Source organism: Oncorhynchus gorbuscha, linkage group LG10 (genome assembly GCF_021184085.1).
Source record: "Oncorhynchus gorbuscha isolate QuinsamMale2020 ecotype Even-year linkage group LG10, OgorEven_v1.0, whole genome shotgun sequence".
NCBI classification, from domain to species: Eukaryota; Metazoa; Chordata; class Actinopteri; order Salmoniformes; family Salmonidae; genus Oncorhynchus; species Oncorhynchus gorbuscha.
This window is the reverse complement of record NC_060182.1, coordinates 46,018,245-46,043,587: the sequence shown is the minus strand read 5'-3', so window position 1 is coordinate 46,043,587 and position 25,343 is coordinate 46,018,245. Positions and strand designations below refer to the sequence as shown.

The 25,343-nt window shown below is 43.9% G+C and overlaps 1 protein-coding gene across 2 annotated transcripts in view; it reads left to right on the top strand.

Moving 5' to 3' along the window:
• LOC124046181 (ski oncogene-like) overlaps positions 1-24,331 on the top strand; it is an 83,541-nt gene extending 59,210 nt beyond the window's left edge. For both annotated transcript variants that reach the window (XM_046366282.1, XM_046366281.1), the window contains 5 exons: positions 10,185-10,420; positions 11,429-11,715; positions 11,828-12,183; positions 19,523-19,753; positions 20,476-24,331. In XM_046366282.1, coding sequence (XP_046222238.1) covers positions 10,185-10,420; positions 11,429-11,715; positions 11,828-12,183; positions 19,523-19,753; positions 20,476-20,655 — 1,290 coding nt within the window. In that variant the 3' untranslated portion in view covers positions 20,656-24,331. The remainder of the gene's footprint in view (positions 1-10,184; positions 10,421-11,428; positions 11,716-11,827; positions 12,184-19,522; positions 19,754-20,475) is intronic.
• Positions 24,332-25,343: the final 1,012 nt, after the last annotated feature.

Below are 25,343 nucleotides of genomic sequence, written 5' to 3'. Positions count from 1 at the left end.
AATATCCACCTCTCATCAACAAACCACTCCACCTCTAAGTGATTGCTTCAAGGTCCTCTTTCCTTATGCCGAATTCCATATAGGAGCTAATAGAAACAATCAAGCTACCAAGTTTAGTCAGCCCCTATGGGCACAAAATCCCAAACTCATACCAGCATGCCACTTGAAATGACGCAAAGGATGTGAATGGATGTGATGTGGATGTGTGAATATTGAAACGTAGCGTAGGCGATGGGCTATACGGACAGGCAGCCATAGTGGCTGTAGAAAAAGAGAACAATCCAGATCCTACATTTCAGAACTACTTCTGTTCTTTTCCTTCTATTTCTATAATGGCCACCACCCTCTAGAGTGAGCCGACGTCTCCTCTTCCTGGTTCTGTGTGTGGTGGCTCTCCCTTTGGTAGATTGGTAGAGAGAGAGGGAAAAAAGGAGAAAGCGGCTTTGGGTGCGGGCGATCGAGGTTAAGATTGTAATTGGTCGTCTGTCCTTATCCCTGGTATTGGCAGGCTCCAGGGAAGGGCTTTAGCCTTATAGACAGGGGAGGGGGGATTGTGATGTCTAGCCTGTGCTCCCTCACAACTAGCCTGACTAAATTCCCCACCCCATGCCTGGGCCTTAGTGCACCACACAAACACACAGACAGACACACACACATAGAGAAAGGCAGCTTGCTGCTCAGCTGTTGTCAATGCAGCTCTGTTCAATAACTTTAAAGCAGTTACAACAAGGTTAGCAACAGATAGGCACACTGCATGGGGAAAGTCCTGTGGCTGGTCTCAACTACTTGAGACATGCATCCCTCCTTCCTCCTATCCCATTGCGATCACTGATTTAACGTGATAGGTTTTCTACCTTGAAGTTGTCTTTAAACCTATCCGTATTCTGTCAAACAGCAAAATCCCCAAAAGAGGATTACGGAGAAATGCCTGTTTTCAAGTATTGAGAGGGGGCCTAACATTATGAGTGCAGGGCACCCCATGGTGTGTTTTGTTTGGGGTGTCTATAGAAGTGCAGTTGGGAACAGTTGGGAGTCCGTTTTAGGTCCTCAGATCTGTGATTTATTGTTATGGAGTAAGGCTTGTCTCCACAACTTAGCCCCACACTGCAGCTCTTTGAAGTGTGGTCGTGGGCATGTTTGCTTTTTTTGTGTGGCACAGCTTGTGTGTGTGTGTGAGTGAGTGAGTGAGTGAGTGAGTGAGTGAGTGAGTGAGTGAGTGTGTGTGTGTGTGTGTGTGTGTGTGTGTGTGTGTGTGTGTGTGTGTGTGTGTGTGTGTGTGTGTGTGTGTGTGTGTGTGTGTGTGTGCGTGCGTGCGTGCGTGCGTGCGTGCGTGCGTGCGTGCGTGCGTGCGTGCGTGCGTGCGTGCGTGCGTGTGTGTGTGTGTGTGAAATCTGGCATAGGTGTGTAAACATGCCTGTGTGTGTGTCTGTAGCAGTGAGAGCTTGCACACTGCTTTCTGGGGATTGCCTGTGTGTGGTAGGTTTAGGGCGTCACATGTCGAGGCATGTGCAGCAATAGCCTGAGCACCCAAAAACACTGTACCCGCTGGTGTTCCACTGCCCCGTAAGTAATACTTGGAAATCAAACTGGCGGTGTGTGTGTGCCTCCGTGCCAGCTGGAGCATGCAATGCCCACACACCCCTCACTGCAATTGATGTATTCACTCAGCCATGTGGCTTAACCCTTTCACATTCAACCTCAACTGGCCGAGGGCACTGCATCTCAGTGCTAGAGGCGTCACTACAGGCACTGATTCCACCCGGGGCTGTATCACAATCGGCCGTGATCGGGAGTCCCATAGGGCGGAGCACAATTGGCCCAGCATCGTCCGTGTTAGGGGAGGTTTTGACCGGGGTAGGTCTTCATTGTGAAATAAGAATTAGTTCTTGCCTAGATAAATAAAGGTCATAAAAAAATATATTTAAAAAACGGGGGTGTGCTTTCACACACACACTAGGCTCAACTGTACACCCACCCAGCCCCCAACACACACACCGTTCCCCTCGCCTTGTTGTCCACATCTGCTCCTGTGAAAACGGTCCTTAGTTTTCCTCAGTGGATTCCTCTCCTCCGTCCCTCTCAGCCTTTCCCTAACCAGAGCAAGCCTTTACGAGGCTGTAAAGGCTGGCATTCTTGTTCTCTTCTGCCATTCCCACTCAGAATAATCCATATGAAGGGGAGGCCTTCTGACGCCAAATAAACTATCTGGAGTGGACTTTAAAGCCCTGTCATAACCCACGGCAATGAAGCCACACCTAAATTCCTTTGAGAAATGTTGTTTCTTCTCTCTAGGCTAGCTATTGCCTCAACAGCACCCAATAGCTGTGAGAAGTACGGCACTGTGATATGGTGAGAAGGCATGGCCACATGACCATGTTTGATTATCCATGAGTTGTGTTCTGTTACTTGATGGTCAGTCATGTTATCATTAAGATGGGGAGTACAATTATTCTCCATTCATGGCCAGGAAGGAGGAGATCTGCACACACACACACACACACACACACACACACACACACACACACACACACACACACACACACACACACACACACACACACACACACACACACACACACACACACACACACACACACACACACACACACACACACACACACACACACACACACACACACACACACACACACACACACACACACACACACACACACACACACACACACACACACACACACACACACACACACACACACACAGGCAGATCGATAAAACTGTCCATTAGTGTGTGGCAGGGATTAGAACAACTTTTAAAATATAGTCAATTGAATTATCTAGCTTTTAGATGGCTATAAAACATTACTTGTTTGGATAGTAAGGCAGACATTGCATTATTTTCTAGCATTACGTGCTTATGTGAAAAGGGACACTTTGCTCTTTGGCCCATCTTACTTGGCCAGGGACCAAAGAAGTCAAAAGAAACAAATATTTAGTTGTGACATTTGAGTCTTCCAATACTCTTCTTAATTGCCCACTACCCACTGGTGTTGAGACACATAAGGTGACAAAGCTGGCTTTGAAACCTTCACATAAGTCAGACATCATTCCATGCTTCATAGCATAGCATGTTCATAAGCCATTTTATGGCCAGCTGGTGCAGGGTTATAACATGTCATGTCACAATGTGGACATGTCCTTGTGTATAGCTATGCACAGCCATCCAACGTGTCGTGTTAGCATTTGGCTAGCATTTGATCCCTCCACAATCAGCTAGCTTCATCTAGCAGACAGACCGGCTCATGTTTTGCTTTGGCACGGGGGGGTATAGATATGGATGGAGGATGGGAAAGTCCAGCTGTATTTGCTTACCATGGCCACCCCCCATGCTTCAACCCTTCCTCCAGTGGAGCCGATGCCTCTCTGGCTTAGGGGAACCAGTCTCGCACTATTCCCACGGAAACAGTTGCCAAAGCAAATTTGGCCATAGGAAATGGAGCCCCCCCCCCCCCCAATTTCCCTCTCTCACTCTCCCTTTCCCTCTCTCACTCTCCCTATTTCGCTCACTCTCCGACCTGGTTTAGACTATTCTGAAGCACTGGCGCTGCGCCAGGTCTTTGTGTGTGTGTCAGAGTGGGTGTGTGTTCACCGCTCTCTGCTAGGCCTTCAAGTAACTTTCCAGTGTTTCCAGATTTCTATGAAATATAACGTACTATTAATTACAATATGCGTTAAAAAGCAGCTTTTCTGTGTTGGAATGGTGTGGGCGTACCCCAACAACAGAATGGTGAGGGCGTCTACTGGTTATTAAAAATATTAATGTGAGTAGACTGCTGAGTGGACAGCTCGTCCTCCTCAGGTGGATGACGTCAATCCTCTATGAGGAAATGGCAAGCATTTTTTAAACAGCCTGTTTCAGATAAAAGTTTTTCAGATAAAGTGTTTCTTTTTTTTCTTTCTTAATGTTGGCCACATATGAGTATAGGATGAGTCAACCCCGTTCTGGTTACAGGTTGAAGCTCAGTGCTAAATTAAATTCTCCCTATCATTATAAATAAGCCAATATGACACCAATCTCGATGGCAATTCGCAAATCAACTTGATTGGAGGTACACAACGCACTCCCCGCCTCTCGTCATGATCCGTCTGTCCATTACCAAAAATCCACGTACCAGATTTTATAATAGGGTGGTTAGCAGTTGAGTTTGAAGAGTATTTCTTATAGTACCTAGCTCAAATTCTAGACATTGAATTAAAACGAGACGATAGCATCCATAAAGTTATCATTGGACTTAAAAACAAATTGATTAAGTTTGGAGGGTGCAACAGTTTTTATTAAATTGATAATTTAATAATCTGTTAAGAAACATTGTGACACTTTTTTGTAGAAATTCTGACAATGCTAACATTTTTTTGCCAAAACTCAAGAGTATTGCTGCCAGTCATTTGAAGTATATGCTAACAAACGTAGGCTACTCTATATAGCTAGCTATATGGGGGTATTCAATCTGAGGTTAATAAATGCAAACAGATATTTTAGTTAGCTAACGTTAGCTTGCTTGTACAAAGCCCAGCAGTTAGCCAGCCGCTGTATCTAGCTAACACCAGTCAACTGAAAGCTAGCTAGCTAACGAAGAGGCAAATAAAGGTAGCTAGCCAATGAATGTGGTTTTGTTTTAATTAGCTAGGTAGTTAGCTAGCTAACATAATGTTATACCAGTCAAATGAGAGCTAACGTTGGCTAGGTCGCTAACTAACAAAAGAGGAAAGCTCGTTAGCTAGCAAGTAAGGGTTTTCACATAAGGCTGAAGTCATCATGTTTAAACTGCTGAACTAGGTGCTTGCGTGTAATCGGAGCACAACAAAAATATGCATTATTTAGTTATGAGTTAACAGCATGTTAACTTTTAAAAGTGAGATTTTCACTGGAAATTTACTTTCAGGCAGGATGGGATTCCTGTGGAACAAGGAAAGTCATTAACTGCTCTCTCTCCCTCTATCTCGCATTCTCCCTCTCTCTCATGCTTCTCTCTCATACATTTGTATATAAGGGAGAGTTTCTGTAGTCTGCTTAAAAACGATCCCTCGCCACGCAATGGTTATCTTGCCTTTCCCTTCTCCCCTTTCGCTCCCTCCCTCTCTTTCCATCTGCCCAGACACCTTCTCTCTCCTCCTCCCCTTCTCTCTCTCTGATGTGGCTAGGGTGTGTGAGACTCCTGTCCCCTTGGGACCTGAGCCTAATTTAGCTGCGGCTGGCTAGCCTGTTCTCCCCTTTTTGTGGTGGCCCTAGCCTAATGTAGCCGAGCACAACCACGTAGAAGGGTCTGTTATGTCTGTCCCCATGGACTCTTCCTGGAAGTGGAAACCTCAGTTGAGGAGGAACAACACCAGACCGCATTCTGTTCTGGGAAAGCCCAAAGTGCATCAGCCATATATAAAAAAAGACAACTATGTTCTGTAGTCTGTATTTTCTGAAAGTTATCAACATTGTCCTTCCATAAGGACGTGGAGACTGAGAGAATGCTGTCAGGAGCAAAGTCTTAACGTTGGACTTACACGATATGTATATATTCCATTATTTTACTTTAAAATGTGTGTGTATTGTTGTGTATTGTCAGAAATTACTGCACTGTTGGAGCTAGGAACACAAGCATTTCTCTACACCGGCAATAACATCTGCTAAATATGTGTATGTGACCAATCAGATTTGATTTGATAAGGGATGGCTAGGACTGTTGGAGGTTGAAGTTGCAGGTTAAGTTGTGGAATTGGGCTGTTTTTGTTCTCGTATTAGGAAGACATGAAAATAGATGGGGTTGTGTGTATGTAAAGGTAGTACAGATGCTGACCCCTCTCTCTCACTACAGAAGTCAGCTACCTGAACATATGCCTCTCGTCTCACCCCTTGCTGCTACTAGTACACACACACACGCGCGCGCACACAGAAACATGTCAGTAAATCCCTGGCTGTATATTTTGAACATGACTGCAATAGAACAGGGATATTCAATCAACAACTGAATACACCCTCTCTATACAGCAGCCCAACTAGAAGGACTAAACATACTCACTTAACTGCTGAGCACAGAGAAAGTGTTCCTCGGTATATCAAAGTGAATACTAAATGAGGTACTTTCAAGTTTAGTCAGCAAAGCGAAGAAAAGTAGAACCTCCAAAATGCACATATCCAGTTGCACCGTATTTAGATATTTAAATAATTATAGTATAGAGTAGACACTTAAGATGAAATTGAGCCTAGTCTGCAGTGTTGAGCTTGTGTTGCTGTAACTCAAAAACCTGTTTATAGTTATTTACCTCACCGAGTACAGAGACACAGGTGTGTTTGTTTTAATCACATTTTCATGGAAACGCATTGTCTGACACCTGTTTGTTTGCCAGCAGATGTAGACTTCAGGTTTCTGCGGTTAAGGCGCAGTGAGACATCTCTCGCTTCATGTCCTTCTGCGAGCTAGCAGCGAACGCTAGACAAGGTGCTAGGCTAATTTCCAGGAAGGCCCTCCCTTCCTGCAGTCACAGTGTGGCCCCTCCAGCAAGGAGGTCAAAGACAGGTCACAGGCAGGGTGGGACTCGAGAGTTAGAGACTTTAATTTCCCCTTAGTCTGAGAGGATGTTAGCTTTGCACTAGCTAACACAACATGTTTGGTGCCACATATACATAATCTAGCACCACGGGCCATTCTTCTCTCTGACACAACCACGTCACTGACACTGTTGACAAGGTTTCACACTCAGGCCGCAAACTCAACGTGGAAGTGAGTTCGGCAGGCCAAACAGGAAGTGACCTCATTCACGCGGTCAATGTCATGGTCAGGGTTTGCCTAGACAACCAAGATGTAGTATAGTTGAAACCGGACCAGAATAAGACCAGAGTATGACATTGAACCGCATTGTCTGATAGTTGCAGGAATTTGGTTTCATTTTGATCGTGAGATGGAGATTTTAAATTGGGTTGAGATACGGTTGACTGTTTACCCCCAACAGTCTGTTTGTTTACCTCCCTGTGTTGTCGGGACTTTTTTCCTTCATTCTAGCTTGGATTTGCTTGCTTGCTTTTGTTGAATGGAATTCTGCTTGTTTGGAGAGGACATCCTGTAATCTGTGTCACAAGAAACGCAGTGTTGAATTGAGACAGAAAAACAGACAGAGGGAGGCAGGGACAGTGAGAGACAGAGACCGAGGGAGAGAGCAACGAAAATGACAGATTGTGTCATGGGAGTGTCATTTCTACCTCTTGAGAAAACAGATCGTCTATCCACTGTACCACAAAGCCTGGGCTTTTTCGGTGAGGAGGATTTTTTTCAAGCCTTTTTAGATCGGACAATTATCCTCCCACCAAAATTGCCAAGTCACATTTCCCCCCCCCAGAATCAAGCAATTCTCTAACTTACTTGGAATTTGATTGGCTCTGTAACATCCAAAACCCTCATTGGATGTGTAACATTGAGGGCTCAGACATGGAGTTGTCCGAGTAAGAGCCCCCTGCCTGTGTGGCCAGAGGTGACCTTTGCTTCCTCGTCTGCTCTAGTGTTAGCCTCAGCGCTAGCTAGCCATAGCATGAGTGTTTGACTGTGCTGAGCTGGATGCTACATTGGTGTACCACACTGTGATAGCTAGCAGACAGAAGAACTTGAAGAGTTTCATACAGGGCACATAGACTTAAACTGAGCGTGACTGACAGAGTGTGACGTGCCCCACCCACATGAGCAGACACACACGCTGGCAGACATGCATGCCACACACTCATCCGGAGAGCTTCCTGGCAGCTGAGCATTATCCGCTACTCTCTCTATCTTCTCTCTCTCTATTTTCTCCCTCCTTACCTCCATCCACCCAGCCAGCCCTCACGGGAAAAGGCTTTGTCACACTCTCAACCCCGGGCTATTCCTAGGCGGTGGTGGTGCAGATACTATGACTCCACCGAGGTGTGAGATTTCAAAAGCGGGTATTTTCAGTGAGCCGAAACTCGTCTGGGCATGTCTCTCACACAACTTGGCTAATCAAAGGCCTTATATTCGAGCGTGACATCCTGTCTATGCTGTGTAATCCAGACAGGATCATAAAAACAAGCCTTGCCCCTCCCTTTCTTCCACCTCACTCTTGCTATACAAGCATGTACTCTTGCCCCACATTTGCAGCCCACATTTGCAGCCCAAGCCAATTATTATTCTAATAATTGGTGTTATTGGCAATCCTGTTGCAACGCAGTGGCTTATCAGCATAGGGCTGTTGGCTTTCTAATAAAAGTAGATGTGTCCCACCTTGTGTAGGACACACCACACGTACAGACACACACACACACACACACACACACACACACACACACACACACACACACACACACACACACACACACACACACACACACACACACACACACACACACACACACACACACACACACACACACACACACACACACACACACACACACACACACACACACACACACACACACACACACAGTTAGTGTTTGGGTGTGTGTGAGACAATACGTTGGAAGACAGCAATGTTACGATTCACCTCGGCCCGTCCTTCAGATTTCACTTCCTTCCACAAAGCACTGCCCCCAGCATTTCCTGTTTGGTCTGGAAGACCTTGGCACGCGTCCAGAGTACATACACACATGCACGCGCGCGCGCACACGCACACGCAGAGCCCTGGTTAGGTGGTCAGGTAGACGGAAGCAAGACATCTGCTCCTCTCAGAGACATTGGCCACGTCCCAATATTCCAGAGTCTTTTCATCCTATGTCCTAGTTCCTATTTCCACGTTCTCAATCATTTGAGTCGATTTTGTAACGATAGGCTATTGTCTGTCTGTGGCCAAACATCACATGTGTGATATAACGAATGCTAGATTTGGGCTCTCTAAATGTTGTTCTTGTGTACAACAATATATTACAATCAGCAATTGTGACATAAGGTTTGGTTTGTGTTATGATGCTAATGATGAGGGAGTGGAATTATATAGCTATTATACATTTCTATATAATTTCCAGATGCTCTGTTGTCATTCACTCTCGGTACAACTATTAGCATTTGCAAAACACATGTGTATCTCTTTTTCAAGCAAGATCGTAGTAAAAGATACACAGCATTACGTTTATTGGTTGGCTCGAGAGAATGAGAAAAGGAAGAAGAGGAGAGACAGAGACTTGCAGTGAGGAGGGCTGCGGGGGAAGGGGGGTGGGCGGGGGAGACTAGTGACAGCCACAGCTTGGAGAGGCTGAGGTCATGGCAGTCCGGAACACAGACCTGCCCTTGTCTGCTTTTTAAAGACTCCCTCAGCTCAGAGACAGAAAGAGAAAGAGAGAGAGAGAAAGGGATAGAGAGAGACGTCTCACCTCTGCTGAAATACACTGTAGTACAATTGTCTGGAGTGCTGGCGTGTGCAGACTGTGTGTGAGTGTGAGCGCGTGTGTGTGTACTGTAAGTGTTTGAAGCAATGCAGCCTATCTTAGTGTCAACATTATTGCAACACTGCTCAAAAGCTGTCACTGTTGATAGTTGTTTGACCAAAACAAGCTCAACCTCAGTCAAACCGTCTCTGTATAACTTAGAAGTGTATGTCAATATACCAGCTGGTTAAGAAGGACTTGCAAGCTCCAGTGTGAGAGTTGAGGCTTCCGTCTTGTGTTGTCTAACACTATAATAACCCTCAAGCACTCCCAACTATAGCAAATACACGCACAGTCAACACCACTCCTAAATTTACACACACTTATAATCCGAGTTGTCAGACGCCTTTTCTGTGACACCTGTTTCGAGGAGTTAATTGTCGATTTGGGCTCACGCACGCACGCACGCACACACACACACACACACACACACACACACACACACACACACACACACACACACACACACACACACACACACACACACACACACACACACACACACACACACACACACACACACACACACACACACACACACACACACACACACACACACACACACACACACACACACACAGGTGAGAGCCATCTTACACCTCTGGATGCATTTTCAGTTCACTGGCATTAGAGACTGGTAGGCCATTGAGGATGCCAAGCAGTCAGTGCGGATCATATTGCCACCCGCTGGACAAAGGAAACGTCCGGTCTCTGAATAGAACATAGATTTGACCTTGTACTTCTAAAATTGCCCTACAATTTGTCTTACATGCCATTTTCTCTTCTCTCCCTTCTTTTCTCTCCCCAGGCATCAGATCCCATCCCAGCCAAGAAGTCTAAACATGAAGACTTCCCATCGCTGCCCCTGTCCGCTGAGAAAGAGAAGCAACCCGATTGGTTAAGATCCCTCTCGGCTTCAGACAATACGGGGCTCAACTGCATCCAGCCCAGACAGAGACCCTCGGCTTTCAGGCCCTGGTCCCCTAACCTCTCGGCTGGGGACAAAGAGACGCCCAACCGCCCTCTGGCTGCACTGAGAGACAGGTGAACTCAACATACGGACAACAACAAACAACAGCACACTACCCTGAAGAAACACACACGTCGAGATAGTACACCAAGTCCATGCTTTAAACACACGTCAATCATCCAAGCCTCTAAAACAGGGAGGGGTATCAAACATCGCGAGGGTGTTCAATCCAGCCCGTGGGTGGTTAGAGTTAAAATACTTTAAAATCACTACAACCAAATCGAAACTGTGTAGAAATGATTATGGACCAATATTCACACAGTTTCTTGACTGTCCAGCTCGCTAATAATCACTGTGCACAGTCAATGAACCTACATTCATACAGTTTATTTATTGACAGTCAGGGAGCAAAAATAAAAAATAAAACACATGGATAGAGGGACTATTTTTTTCCAAGTTTCAACGACAAGGAAATATAACCAATTTTCAGAGCGTCCCTCCGGACTTGGGTGAAGACCGAATGCTCCCCCCAGGACAAAATGTGTTCAACACCCCTGCTCTAAAACAATGAAAAAACCCCACTCTTTAAAAGCAGCAACAGTTTGGTTGCTTTGAGAGCACAACCACGGCAGCCATTTTGGATGGGAATTTTGTGCTCATTCCTATGTCACGGAGGTGTTCCCTCCCAGAATGCCTCACGATCAGGAGGGCCCACCGGCTTGTCTGGGTGGGCTGAGGTCATGGGGTAGTGCTGACTGTACCGCCGCCTCCCACACGGCACCACTCACACACACTCAACCGTGTGCACCCACTCGGAGTGAATCACCACACACAAATAAGCACATAAGACACACATTACATTCACAATTTTTCACTTAGTAGGAGTGAATAGCTAACAGACTATTACGTGTGGCTGTTGAACCCATTTTGGACTGTGACATAAAGTATCACGTATGCTCATTGTTAGCTCATTGTCAAAGCATCCGCAGCATTCTAAATTCTTTCCCTGTAGTCCAACCAAAAACACCTAAAAACCAACCACCTCTGACATCTTCCTCTCTCTTTCTTTCTCTTCCTCTTAGCTTCTACAACTTCAAGACGATGGAGAGTGCCGTGGCCCCAAACGTTGCCCTCACACCCCTCCCCCAGGCAAAGGCGGGGCCGCTGTCCCCGTCCGTGCCCAGCACCTTCCACCCCAGCGCCAGGGAGGCCCCAGGAGAAGGGGCCATCTCCAGGCCCCGGAAGAGAATGGCCACCGGGGAGCTCCCGCACCCAGGCCCTGAGCCCCTCTGCCCCCCATCAGCAGCAGCCAGCAAGCCCACACAGGAGGACTCAGAGGTTGAGATTGAGGTGGAGAGCCGAGAGGAATGTGAGTATCCCAGAAACATGTCATGTTTAAGATTAAGTTTGTCTACATCCGAAAACCTCTTTCTCTGACTCAAAATGTAACATTACTCTCTCTCTATCCTCTCCTTCCCCAGTCACTTCGTCCCTTTCCTCCCTCTCCTCCCCATCCTTCACCTCCTCCAGCTCGGCTAAGGACCTGAGCTCGCCTGGCGCACAGCGCCCAGTGTGTACATTGACGTCGACTGTATTGACCCCAGAGGGTGGCCCTTTCACTGGGGTAGCAGCAGCAGCAGTGGCAGTGGTGTTGGCCCCCGATGTACCCGGGGCCGGGGGTCTTGAGTCGGAGCTGGAGACCCTGAGGCAGGCGCTGGACAGCGGGCTGGACTCCAAGGAGTCTAAGGAGAAGTTCCTGCATGAGATCGTCAAGATGAGGGTGAAGCAGGAGGAAAAGCTTGGCTCAGCTCTGCAGGCCAAACGCAGCCTCCAACAGGTACAGAGACCCATCAATCAACTATCCTATATCCCAATTCATGTACCCTGAGTATACTAAACATTAGGAAAGCCATCCTAATATTGAATTGCCGGGGCATGGACTTCAAGGTGTGGAAAGCATTCCACAGAGATGCTGGCCCGTGTTGACTCCAATGCTTCCCACAGTTGTTGGCTGGATGTCCTTTGGTTGGTGGACCATTGTTGATACACATGGGAAGCTGTTGAGCGTGGAAAACCCAGCAGCATTGCAGTTCTTGACACACTCAAACCTGTGCACCTGTCACCTACTACCATACCCCGTTCAAAGGCACTTAAATCTTTTGCCTTGCCCATTCGCCCTCTGAATGTCACACATACACAATCCATGTCTGAATTGTTAAATTACTTAAAATTCCTCCTTTAACCTGTCTCCTCCCCTTCATCTACACTGTTTGAAGTGGATTTGACAAGTGAGATCATAGGTTTCACCTGGATTCACCTGGCCAGTCTATGTCATGGAAAGAGCAGGTGTTCCTGATGTTTTGTACACTCAGTGTATATTTAATCAAATATCCATAAATATTTATAAAATATAGAATATATAGAATTGCAGAGACAGGTTGATGAACTATCCCTGTGTGATGGGGAACCTTGACTAAGATCTGACAACTCCCAGGGCTCATGTCTAGGTTTTAGCCCTATTCTTATGCCAGTTTGTCTTAGTTTCCTCAAACTCTAAGTGCCAGACGGAGGGCAAAATGTTAAGAACTCAGATGACTGGCAGCTTACACCATGACTTGGCAAAAACATTTTAAACGGATGTTGCTGCAAAAGCAGTCGGAGCAGACTTCCATTTTTATTTCGGTATTGGAAAGAAACTATTTTTTAAACAAACGACAACTGTGTGTGTGTGTGAAGGTACACAACGTGCATCCTCCGACATGGAACATTATTCAAAAGTTCCACTTAAGTGACCGAATAGGACATTTTGTAAATTGAGCAAGTAGAACGGGGGATTTTTTTTCTGTCCTTTTAATCATACTTTTAGCTAACAAAGCTTGACGACAGACATGCTTGTCCTGGCAGTTAGGTTCCCATGAGAAGGGTGTTTCTATATACACACACACATATACACACAGAGAGAGATAAATCTCTTAGTCTCTCAGTTTCAAAGAGGAAGGAAACCTCACATCTGTTCGCCCCCTCATCTCCTTAACCCTTCACTCAGAGGACCTCACCCATCCCTATAGTAAACACTGTGGGTTGTGGCGTATTGAAATAGGAATTCTAGGTACATGTACAGTATATGGAGGAAAGCTCTATTTGGTGACCTGCCTATGAATGTATCAGTAGCTATCCTACACGTTCTTAACTTTGCATCCCTTGACTGAAACCACTTGACTTGTTCAACTACAATTGAAGTCGGAAGTTTACATCCACCGTAGCCAAATACATTTAAACTCAGTTTTTCACAATGCCGTCAGGACGTTTAATCCTCGTAATCCTCGTAAAATTCCCTGTCTTAGGTCAGTTAGGATCACCACTTTATTTTAAGACTGTGAAATGTCACAATAATAGTAGAGAGAATGATTTATTTTAGATTTTATTTCCTACATCAGAACTTTACATCCACTCAATTAGTATTTGGTAGCATTGCCTTTAAATTGTTTAACTTGGGTCAACCGTAGCCTTCCACAAGCTTCCCACAATAAGTTGGGTGAATGTGGGCCCATTCCTCCTGACAGAGCTGGTGTAACTGAGTCAGGTTTGTAGGCCTCCTTGATCGCACACGGTTTTTCAGTTCTTCACACAAACAAACAAACAGCACACTCCGGTAAGACGGGTGGGGGGGGGGGGGGGGGGGGGGGGGGTCTGTGCACATTTGTAAACAACAGCTGGCGCACAAAATCTGAGGAAGTCTCTAGATTTTGCTCGCCTGAAGTAGAGTATATTGTGATAAATTGCAGGCCACAGTTTTCAGCTATACTTTTCGTGGATGTTTATTTACCACCACAGACAGATGCTGGCACTAAGTCAGCTGTATAAGGAAGTAAGCAAACAGGAAACCATTCACCCAGAGGCGGCATTCCTAGTGGCCGGAGACTTTAATGCAGGGAAACTTAAATCAGTTATACCAAATTTCCATCAACATGTTAAATGTGCAACCTGGGGGGGAAAAAATTCAGGGCTAAGATTGAATCACACTACACCGGCTCCGATGCTCGTCTTATGTGGCAGGACTTGCAAACTATTACAGACTACAAAGGGAAGCCCAGCCGCGAGCTGCCCAGTGACACGAGCCTACCAGACGAGCTACGAGCTATGCTCGCTTCGAGGCAAGCAACACTGAGGCATGGATGAGAGCATCAGCTGTTCAGGATGACTGTGTGATCACGCTCTCCGTAGCCAATGTGAGTAAGACCTTTAAACAGGTCAACATACACAAGCCTGCGGGGCCAGACTGATTACCAGGACGTGTGCTCCGGGCATGTGCTGACCAACTGGCAGGTGTCTTCACTGACATTTTCAACATGTCCCTGATTGAGTCTGTAATACCAACATGTTTCAAGCAGACCACCATAGTCACTGTGCCCTAGAACACTAAGGTAACCTGCCTAAATGACTACAGACCTGTAGCACTCACGTCCATAGCCATGATGTGCTTTGAAAGGTTGGTAATGGCTCATATCAACACCATTATCCCCGAAATCCTAGACCCACTCCAATTTGCATACCGCCCAAACAGATCCACAGATGATGCAATCTCTATTGCACTCCACACTGCCCTTTCCCACCTGGACAAAAGGAACACCTATGTGAGAATGCTATTCATTGACTACAGCTCAGCGTTCAACACATTTACATTTACATTTACATTTAAGTCATTTAGCAGACGCTCTTATCCAGAGCGACTTACAAATTGGTGCATTCACCTTATGACATCCAGTGGAACAGCCACTTTACAATAGTGCATCTAAATATTTTAAGGGGGGAGGGGGTGAGAAGGATTACTTTATCCTATCCTAAGTATTCCTTAAAGAGGTGGGGTTTCAGGTGTCTCCGGAAGGTGGTGATTGACTCCGCTGTCCTGGCGTCGTGAGGGAGTTTGTTCCACCATTGGGGAGCCAGAGCAGCGAACAGTTTTGACTGGGCTGAGCGGGAACTGTACTTCCTCAGTGGTAGGGAGACGAGCAGGCCAGAGGTGGATGAACGCAGTGCCCTTATTTGGGTGTAGGGCCTGATCAGAGCCTGGAGGTACTGAGGTGCCGTTCCCCTCACAGCTCCGTAGGCAAGCACCATGGTCTTGTAGCGGATGCGAGCTTCAACTGGAAGCCAGTGGAGAGAGCGGAGGAGCGGGGTGACGTGAGAGAACTTGGGAAGGTTGAACACTAGACGGGCTGCGGCGTTCTGGATGAGTTGTAGGGGTTTAATGGCACAGGCAGGGAGCCCAGCCAACAGCGAGTTGCAGTAATCCAGACGGGAGATGACAAGTGCCTGGATTAGGACCTGCGCCGCTTCCTGTGTGAGGCAAGGTCGTACTCTGCGGATGTTGTAGAGCATGAACCTACAGGAACGGGCCACCGCCTTGATGTTAGTTGAGAACGACAGGGTGTTGTCCAGGATCACGCCAAGGTTCTTAGCACTCTGGGAGGAGGACACCATAGTACCCTCAAAGCTCATCACTAAGCTAAGGATCCTGGGACTAAACACCTCGCTCTGCAACTGGATCCTGGACTTCCTGATGGGTCGCCCCCAGGTGGTGAGGGTAGGTAGTAACACATCTGCCACGCTGATCCTCAACATTGGAGCTCCCCTGTCCCCTCCTGTACTCCCTGTTCACCCATGACTGCATGGCCAGGCACGACTCCAACACCATCATTAAGTTTTCAAACGACACAACAGTGGTAGGCCTGATCACCGACAATGACGAGACAGCCCATAGGGAGGAGGTCAGAGACCTGGCCGGGTGTGCCAGAATAACAACCTATCCCTCAAGTAACCAAGACAAAGGAGATGATTATGGACTACAGGAAAAAGAGGACCGAGCACGTCCCCATTCTCATCGACGGGGCTGTAGTGGAGCAGGTTGAGAGCTTCAAGTTCCTTGGTGTCCACATCACCAACAAACTAGAATGGTCCAAACACACCAAGACAGTCATGAAGAGGGCACAACAACACCTATTTCCCCCTCAGGAAACTAAAAAGATTTGGCATGGGTCCTGAGATCCTCAAAAGGTTCCACAGCTGCAACATCACTGCCTGGTACTGCAATTGCTCGGCATGGCAAGAGGTACCAGAGTGCCAAGTTTAGGACAAAAAGGCTTCTCAACAGTTTTTACCCCAAGCCATAAGACTCCTGAACATTTAATCAAATGGCTACCCAGACTATTTGCATTGTCCCCACCCCAACCCCTTTTTTACGCTGCTGCTACTCTCTATTTATCATATATGCATAATCACTATAACTATACATTCATGTATATACTACCTCAATTGGACCAACCATTGCTCCCTCACATTGGCTGACCAGGCTATCTACTTTGTGTCCCGCCACCCGCCAACCCCTCTTTACGCTACTGGTACTCTCTGTTCATCATATATTCATAGTCACTTTAACTTCTTATGGCTGCAGGGGCAGTATGGAGTAGCTTGGATGAAAGGTGCCCAGAGTAAACGGCCTGCTCCTCAGTCCCAGTTGCTAATATATGCATTATTAGTATTGTATAACACTCTGTAGTTTCTGTATATGCATTATTAGTATAACACTCTGTAGTTTCTAAAACTGTTTGAATGATGTCTGTGATGTCTGTGAGTATAACATAACTCATATGGCAGGCAAACACCTGAGAAGAATTCCAAACAGGAAGTGGGAAATCTGAGGTTGGTTGATTTTCAACCCAGCCCCTATTGAATGCACAGTGGGATATTGGTTATGTTGCACTTCCTAAGGCTTCCACTAGATGTCAACCGTCTTTAGAAACGTGTTTGATGATTCTACTGTGAAGTGGGACCGGATGAGAGAGGAATGAGTCAGGTCTGCCATGAGCTGACCATGCTCTGACCATGCGCGTTCACATGAGAGGGAGCTCTGTTCCATCGCGTTTCTGAAGACAATGGAATTCTCTGGTTGGAACATTATAGAAGATTTATGTTAAAAACATTCTAAAGATTGATTCCATATATCGTTTGACATGTTTATACGGACAGGAACGGAAGCTTTTGATATTTCGTCTAAAACTAGGGAACGCGCTTCATGACTTTGGATTTGTTTACCAAACGTGCTAACAAACGTAGCTCTTTGGACATAAATTATTGACATTATCGAACTAAATCAAACATTTAATGTAGAACTGGGATTCCTCAGAGTGCATTCTGATGAAGATCATCAAAGGTAAGGGAATATTTATAATGCTATTTCTGATTTCTGTTGACTACCCAATATGGCGGATATCTTTTTGGCTGCTTTGTTGTCTGAAAGCTGTACTCAGATTATTGCATAATTTGCTTTTTTCGTAAAGATTTTTTAAAATATGACACAGCGGTTGCATTAAGGAGAAGTGTATCTATATTTCCATGTCTAACTATTGTATTTTCATCAACGTTTATAATGGGTATTTCTGTAAAATGATGTGGCTCTCATCACTGGGTGTTTTTGGAACTAGTGAACGTAAAGCGCCAATGTATACTGAGATTTTTTATATAAATATGCACTTTATCGAACAAAACATATATGTATTGTGTAACTTGAAGTCCTATGAGTGTCGTCTGATGAATATCATCAAATGTTAGTGATTCATTTTATCTCCATTTGTGCTTTGTGTGACTCCTCTCTTTGGCTGGAAAAATGGCTGAATTTTTCTGTGACTTGGTGGTGACCTAACATAATCGTTTGTGGTGCTTTTGCTGTAAAGCCTATTTGAACTCGGACACTTTGGTGGGATTAACAACAAAATTACTGTTAAAATTGTATAAAATACATGTATGTTTGAATTTGGTGCTCTGCACTTTCACTGGCTGTTGTCATATCGATCCCGGTAACGGGATTGCAGCCCGAAGAAGTTTTTACCCATATCTACATGTACATACTACCTAAATCAGCCTGACTAACCGGTGTCTGTATGTAGCCTCGCTAAGGTATATAGCCTGTATAGCACCCCCCTTTTTCCTCCAAACACAACGGCGGTCATTATGGCCAAACAGTTCTATTTTTGTTTCATCAGACCAAAGGATATTTCTCCAGAAATACAATCTTTGTCCCCATGTGCAGTTGCAAACCGTAGTCTGGCTTTTTTATGGCGGGTTTGGAGCAGTGGCTTCTTCCTTGCTGAGCTGCCTTTCGGGTTACGTCGATTATATGACTCATTTTACTGTGGATATAGATACTTTTGTACCTGTTTCCTCCAGCATCTTCACAAGGTCCTTTGCTGTTGTTCTGGGATTGATTTGCACTTTTCGCACCAAAGTACGTTCATCTCTAGGAGACAGAACGTGTCTCCTTCCTGAGCGGTAATGACGGCTGCGTGGTCCTATGGTGTTTATACTTGCGTGCTCTTGTTTGTACAGATGAACGTGGTACCTTCAGGCATTTGGAAATTGCTTCCAAGGATGAACTTTTTGTCAAGCAAAGAGGCACAGAGTTTGAAGGTAGTCCTTAAAATACATCCACAGGTAAACCTCCAATTGATTCAAACGATGTCAATTAGCCTATCAGAAGCTTCTAAAGCCATGACACCATTTTCTGGAATTTTCCAAGCAGTTTAAAGGCACAGTCAACTTAGTGTATGTAAACTTCTGGAATTGTGATACAGTGAATTATAAGTGAAATAATATGTCTGTAAACAATTGTTGGAAAAATGGCCTTGTGTCATGCACAAAGTAGATATCCTAACCGACATGCCAAAACTATACTTGTTTGTTAACAAGGAATTTGTGCAATGGTTGAAAAACATGTTTTAATGACACCAACCTAAGTGTATGTAAACTTCCGACTTCAACTGTATGTATTATAACACAGTACATTGTGCAGTAGAACGTTTTCAACAGACTTAATGTTACATTAAACTTGCATTGTTAGTTTGGATGAACTTTTATCAAATAATTTAACGCTATCTCTTTATCTGTTTACCAGGAGTTCACTATGAGATTCAGAGGATTCAAAGTTCAACAGGGTTTCCTCAGGCGCAATGTCAACAGTTAGCTTGTTGTCTGGTTTAGCGTCCCTGACTACATTTAATGCCAACTCTTCCTCTGTAGGCCAATGCTAATTTGCTTTTGCTAACCTGTACACGCTAATGGTAACTCAGTAATGCTACTGCTAGTTAGCTCATCCTAATGTTTACGTCAACTTTGTCCCATAGGAGTTGGAGTTCCTGCGGGTGGCTAAGAAAGAGAAGCTCAGGGAGGCCACGGAGGCCAAGCGGAACCTGAGGAAGGAGATTGAGCGCTTGCGTGCTGAGAGCGAGAAGAAGATGAAGGAGGCTAATGAGTCACGCATGCGTCTGAAGAGGGAGCTGGAGCAGGCCCGGCAGCTCCGAGTGTGTGACAAGGGTTGCGAGGCGGGCCGCCTGCGCGCCAAGTACTCGGCACAGGTGAGGACACACACACCATAGGCTACTCAAACCCAGACAGAGAAGAGGCCATAGTCAAAGTGTCTGTAGTCCGATTACATAAACACTCTGAAGCTGAGGCTATCCCTGAAAGTAATTGCAGCATTTCTGTCTGACACCAAGGTTAAGCGCTCAAAGTCAACTAGGTAAGAAAAAAATACTTTCCTTCTGCGTGGTCAAAAACATATGGGTGTAACCCAAAGAGCACAGACACAAGATAAGTGCTAGCCTAAAGAGGAAACAGGAAGAGACGTGTAGTTCCTTTTAAGCATCATGGGAAATGTAGATTAGACAAAACAAAAGAGAAGTACACTGGCCTTGAGTCCTGGTTTCTCTAAAAAGAGCAATTTACTTTCTAGCCCTGTCTTAAAAGCCTGTACTTGAGTGAATGTTTACAGTGTTTGTGGTATTTGGAGAGACAGCTAAGTTGGGTCTGTGTCGCTAGTTCACTGTTGTGTGTCTGGGTCGGGAAGTGGAGAGGCTTAGAGGTTTGCAATGGCGGGGGGAAGTATGTGGCTATGACGTCTTGCTGTCACACTGGCTGTGTGTGTGTGTGTGTGTGTGATTTAAGTTTTAAGAGTTAAAGATATGATATTAGGTAGTAATAAAAGAAAATACATAACATGATGAAAGTAGACACACTAAGCAGGTGTATTGTCTGGTTCCTAAGCTCAACGCTTCATGGTGTTTTTTTGTTGTTCCAGATCGAGGACTTGCAAATGAAGCTCCAGCATGCCGAGGCAGACCGCGAGCAGCTCCGGGCAGACCTAATGCTGGAACGGGAGGCCAGGGAGCACCTGGAGAGAGTGGTTAAGGAGCTGCAGCAGCAGCTGTGGCCCAAGAAGCAGGACAAAACAACCAAGGATACCCCCGCCAACAACTAGCCCCTTCCACCATCAACCCCCTTCCAATCCCCCACCATCAGCACCCCAAAACAAAACTACGCCCACCCCACCCAACCCAACCAGAGAGACTGAGTTAACAGAGACAAAAAATAGAGAAAAGCAGATATATCGAACCTCTATATGTGCACGTATCCATCCTCACAAAAAAATGTATGAGTGCTTGGGTGCATCCTTGGAGCAAGAAACAAAGCAAGTCAAACTCTGTATGTATAACTAGGACAAGCACTGAAATGCACCTCTCCTCCAAAAACTGAAAATTGAATCTGAAGAAGAAAAAAATATAGCACAAAATATGGTTGTGCCTGTATTTTCTCTGAGACAAAAACTGGTGAGCATTTTGGATACAGACTTTTCTATGATGAAAAAAACAGGATAATAATACAAGATATTAGACTGGCCTGTTTAGAAACAAAATGGAGGGCTTTCAAAATGGCAGACGAGCCGAGCAGGAGGACTGGACTCTGCCCACGTGCCCCAGCAGGACTTCTACTCCATTTCCCGTGAAGAAGTTAAATAATTTTATGACTTTATAAGCTATTTAAGAGTTCATAGTGATATAAAAAAAAATATTTAAAAAAAATCTTTGATTCTTTGTTCTATCGGAGCTTAAAAAAAGATTTACAAAATATATTAACAGACAACAAGCAAGACAAACTACCACCAGTACCACCATGGTTCGTCGGTGTGTAGAGCAGGCCATTGCGATCCACCGAGGAAAAGTTTGATCTTTTTTTTTTGTACTATTCCAGAAATACATAACGTTTACTATGGGAGAGGTGAGGAGGATGGCATTGGACTAGATATTTTATCTCTTTGGAACTTGTAAAGAACTTATAAAGATAAACTTTGTGATCAATTTGGATCTGGGTGCAATCTGAAGCCCAGACCTCTGTCAGTTTCCCCGGGACTGTCGGTTAAAACTAGCTTGCCTGTGTTTCCTCCTTTTCATTTGATTACCGAGAGTTGACATGACTTGCTCAAATTAAGATTAAAAAATTAAACATTTGAATATTATGATTTTAGGGCTGGAAGTGGCACCTTTAGCCAGAACCACAAAATGTTATTTTTAATTAAATTATGTTATGTAAATATAGATATGTTTTTTTTTACGTTACAATTATAAATCGCACTTTGTCATAACAAAATACTGTTATAATGCATTATACTCCCACTATTGTCTTCAATCTTCCATTGGAGAGGACATATCCATGACAAGAACAATATAAATCCAAGTGAGCATTTTGTTAATTATATGCAACTCATTTAAATGCAATGTATTCATGTGTTTAAGACAAAATATTGTAAATAAAATGAGAGAGAAAAGGGGTGTACACGCTTGCTTGCTGATACAGTTTGGGCTGTTGAAAAATGTCATTACGATCATTTTTTGGCACTAATTATACCCCTTTGGCTGTTTAATCAATTGACACTCCTCAAAATAGAAAGATAGTGGGACGTAAGATTGCAAAACACAGAATGTCTTCGAGTGCTCATCTCTCCTACATTTTTGGTATTTATTAATACGCCAATGATTCATCGAAGTTCCAAGGTGTTAAACAGAGCTGTTCGACCAGTCATGGAAAAGCAGTGATTGTTAAGAGTCCGAAGACACATTGCTCACATGTTTACCTGGGAGAAATTCATGATTAATTCAAGAATACATTTAATAATGCTCCAAATACACAGTGGGTACAATGCAATCAGAATGTACGTTGTGTTTATGCCATTTTCCTTTGGTTGTTGATGTTGTGGGATATTTTTATTGCTTGTCTGTTTCTCCAATCGAAAACTCATATTTTCTTTCATATGCATGACATTTGAGAAGGTTTACCATACATATAGTCATTATTGGGCATTGATACTGTACATGTAAAGGTTTTATTGTGTTATGCAATATACAGAAAACATGTATTTTTTAAAGAAAAAAACCCTAATTTTAAAGGAAACTAAACGTTGTTTATTACATAGATCAGAAGAAGAACTACTTCATAAGTACACCCCAAAACACAACACAAGTTCAAACGCAATGCTGGACAACCGCAAGTGCCTGAAAGTGGGCAGATGGTTTCCAGATCAGGAACACTGGCGATGAAGTAATTGTAGCTGGCCCATAGGGACATGCTCAGAGTCAACTCCACCACGGGATGTCATTACCGTCACAGTGCAGATGTCAAGCCTGTCACACAGTGCAGACACTGTCAATGGAGGGGATACTTTCTTTTTGCACTCTCGAGGGGAGTATCTAGAACATTCTCCCTCCTCTCAGCACTATCCCTCTCGACAGGCCTGACTTGACTACCTTGCTCAAGTCACAAGATGAAGCTATTGCAGTTTACGGTAGTAATTACATTTTCTCTACATTATCAATAAAAAACAATTTAATTACTTTTAACTGCTAAAAAAACTATAATATCTGTAATTCATTCAGAAATGCTCTTTCAGAGATATGCATGTCAAAAACAATTATAGGTATCAACAGAAAACATATGTACCATAGCTATTGCGGTATTATAAGGTTAATCTTGGTTGTAGATAAGGATGTCATACCAGTTTTACATGATCTGGTCTGCCTATCCAAAGGTGGACATCTATGACTAGTGAAGAGGGCATTATGTTGAAGCCTTAACCAACATTAGAAAGGGCAATGTTATTGTGAGACTAACACTGAGTTTGTGACTTTGACAGACCTTAAATTGGCACATTTTATAGTTGTTTTTACACTCAAACAAATTGATATTTGTAGTTTCCTTTTCATGGTTTTCTACAAAAAGGGGAGAAAATGACGACATTGGCGCTTCGCTCCCAAGTAAAAGAAAAAAACGGGTTAAATTATTTATCATTTTCTAAACAGGAACCATTTTCCTAAATGGACGACAATAAAGCAGCAATAACAGTACATATTCATAGACAAAACTAGCCAGTGTGAAGATTAAAAAAGAAGAATTTACAAATGTAAATAATTTTTCATTTACAATATTGTATTATATATGTACAATGTTTATCCTTATTCAAAAAGAAAGCTTTTCTGACACAATAGCTGTCTTGTTTGTTTTTTTTGAGTTTGTGTTTTAACCGAGAACATGTTTTTAAAAAATCATTATTGCAGTGCGTTAGAGAATATACCCTACATAAATATGTTTTATCCCATTGTTTGGATATTTTTTTTTTACTGTAGAGTCTTTATATTGAATGACTTTTTTCACCAGTTCATATATATTTTTAACAATATATTCAATATCAAATAATGTCCCCATGGTAAAAATGAGTCACACAGGAACTACCGTCACCTCGTAGATTTTTTTCCCCATCCTTGTATCTTTTTAGCCCTACGCTGCTGCTAATACTATATCAACTTTACAATTCTAGAAATATTTTTATGTAAGAGGTAAATGTGTGCTTTCTCGTTTATTAATCACGCATATAGTATGAAAAAAAAGCTTGGCTTATTTATCTATTCCTTCCTTTCCCTTGTTTTAGCGCGCCTTTTTCCACCTCCCCCCATCGACACCCTCTCCCTCTCTCATGACACGGACTATATTGTAAAGTAAAGGACTTTATGAGATTATGTTTGAAAATAGCTATGCTTATATACCACAGTGACTGAATGTACAGTGTATAGATGCATTACCAGAAATAAAGTCGTTTGTCCAGATGATATGACCCACTTTTCTTTCTTAGAACTAGTTGTTTCAGTCAGTTTGACTGACTTGAATTCATCCCCCTACCTTGGGCGTCACAAATTTGATACATGACAATGACTTAGAATATGTTGCAATAGCTATGCTGTTTACAGTATATATTGTTAGCGCTCTTATGAGCATGCATACCCCATTTGATATTTGTGGCAGAGGTACGAAGACATGTAAATGTTGCTTAGTCATTGAGCTATTATTACTGTATCTTAGGTCATTTGAATACATCAAATTCAAACTTTGGAAGACATTTGCTTTTAAATTGATGTTTCAGGCAGAGAGGTAAAACCATTGAGTTACACTCATGAAACATGGTTGTGGCAGAGAGAGAGCACGCCCCGATCCACATCGATGGGTCCACAGTGGAGGGGATCAAAAGCTTGAAGTTCCTCGGCGTGCACATTATTATTATTTTTTTTAATACATTTTTGGGTGGATTCTTGTTGTTTGGTTTATTGTTTGAACAGTCGCCGATATTATATTTGTTTATCAATTTGAAATAGGCTACTTTAATGAATAAATGAATAGTCAAATATTGTGTCTGCATAGAGCTTGTAGTAAGCTCTATGTACTGTTGCACTATGTGCATAGTCATTGAGCACGGGTCACTTTTATAATGTTTACATACTATTTCAATATCTACTGATGTACTACATTTGGCAATTTTTTTTATTTTGGCTTATTGTGTGCTGGTTGACATTTTACCGCAAGGATTGATAGGAACTAGGAACATTAGCATTTCGTGGCACCCGCCACAACACCTACTAAATTATGTACGCAACCGATACAATTTGATTTGGTCAAATCACTATCGGTCGTATTATAACTGCCAAAATACAGAAAACACCAACATAAAGTGTCTTAATAGGGCATTGTACCACAACGAGCTAGAACAACCTCCAATCAACTTGACATAGATTCTACAAGTGTCTTTGTACTCTTTTGGATGGATGCAACACCATTCTTCTACAAGAT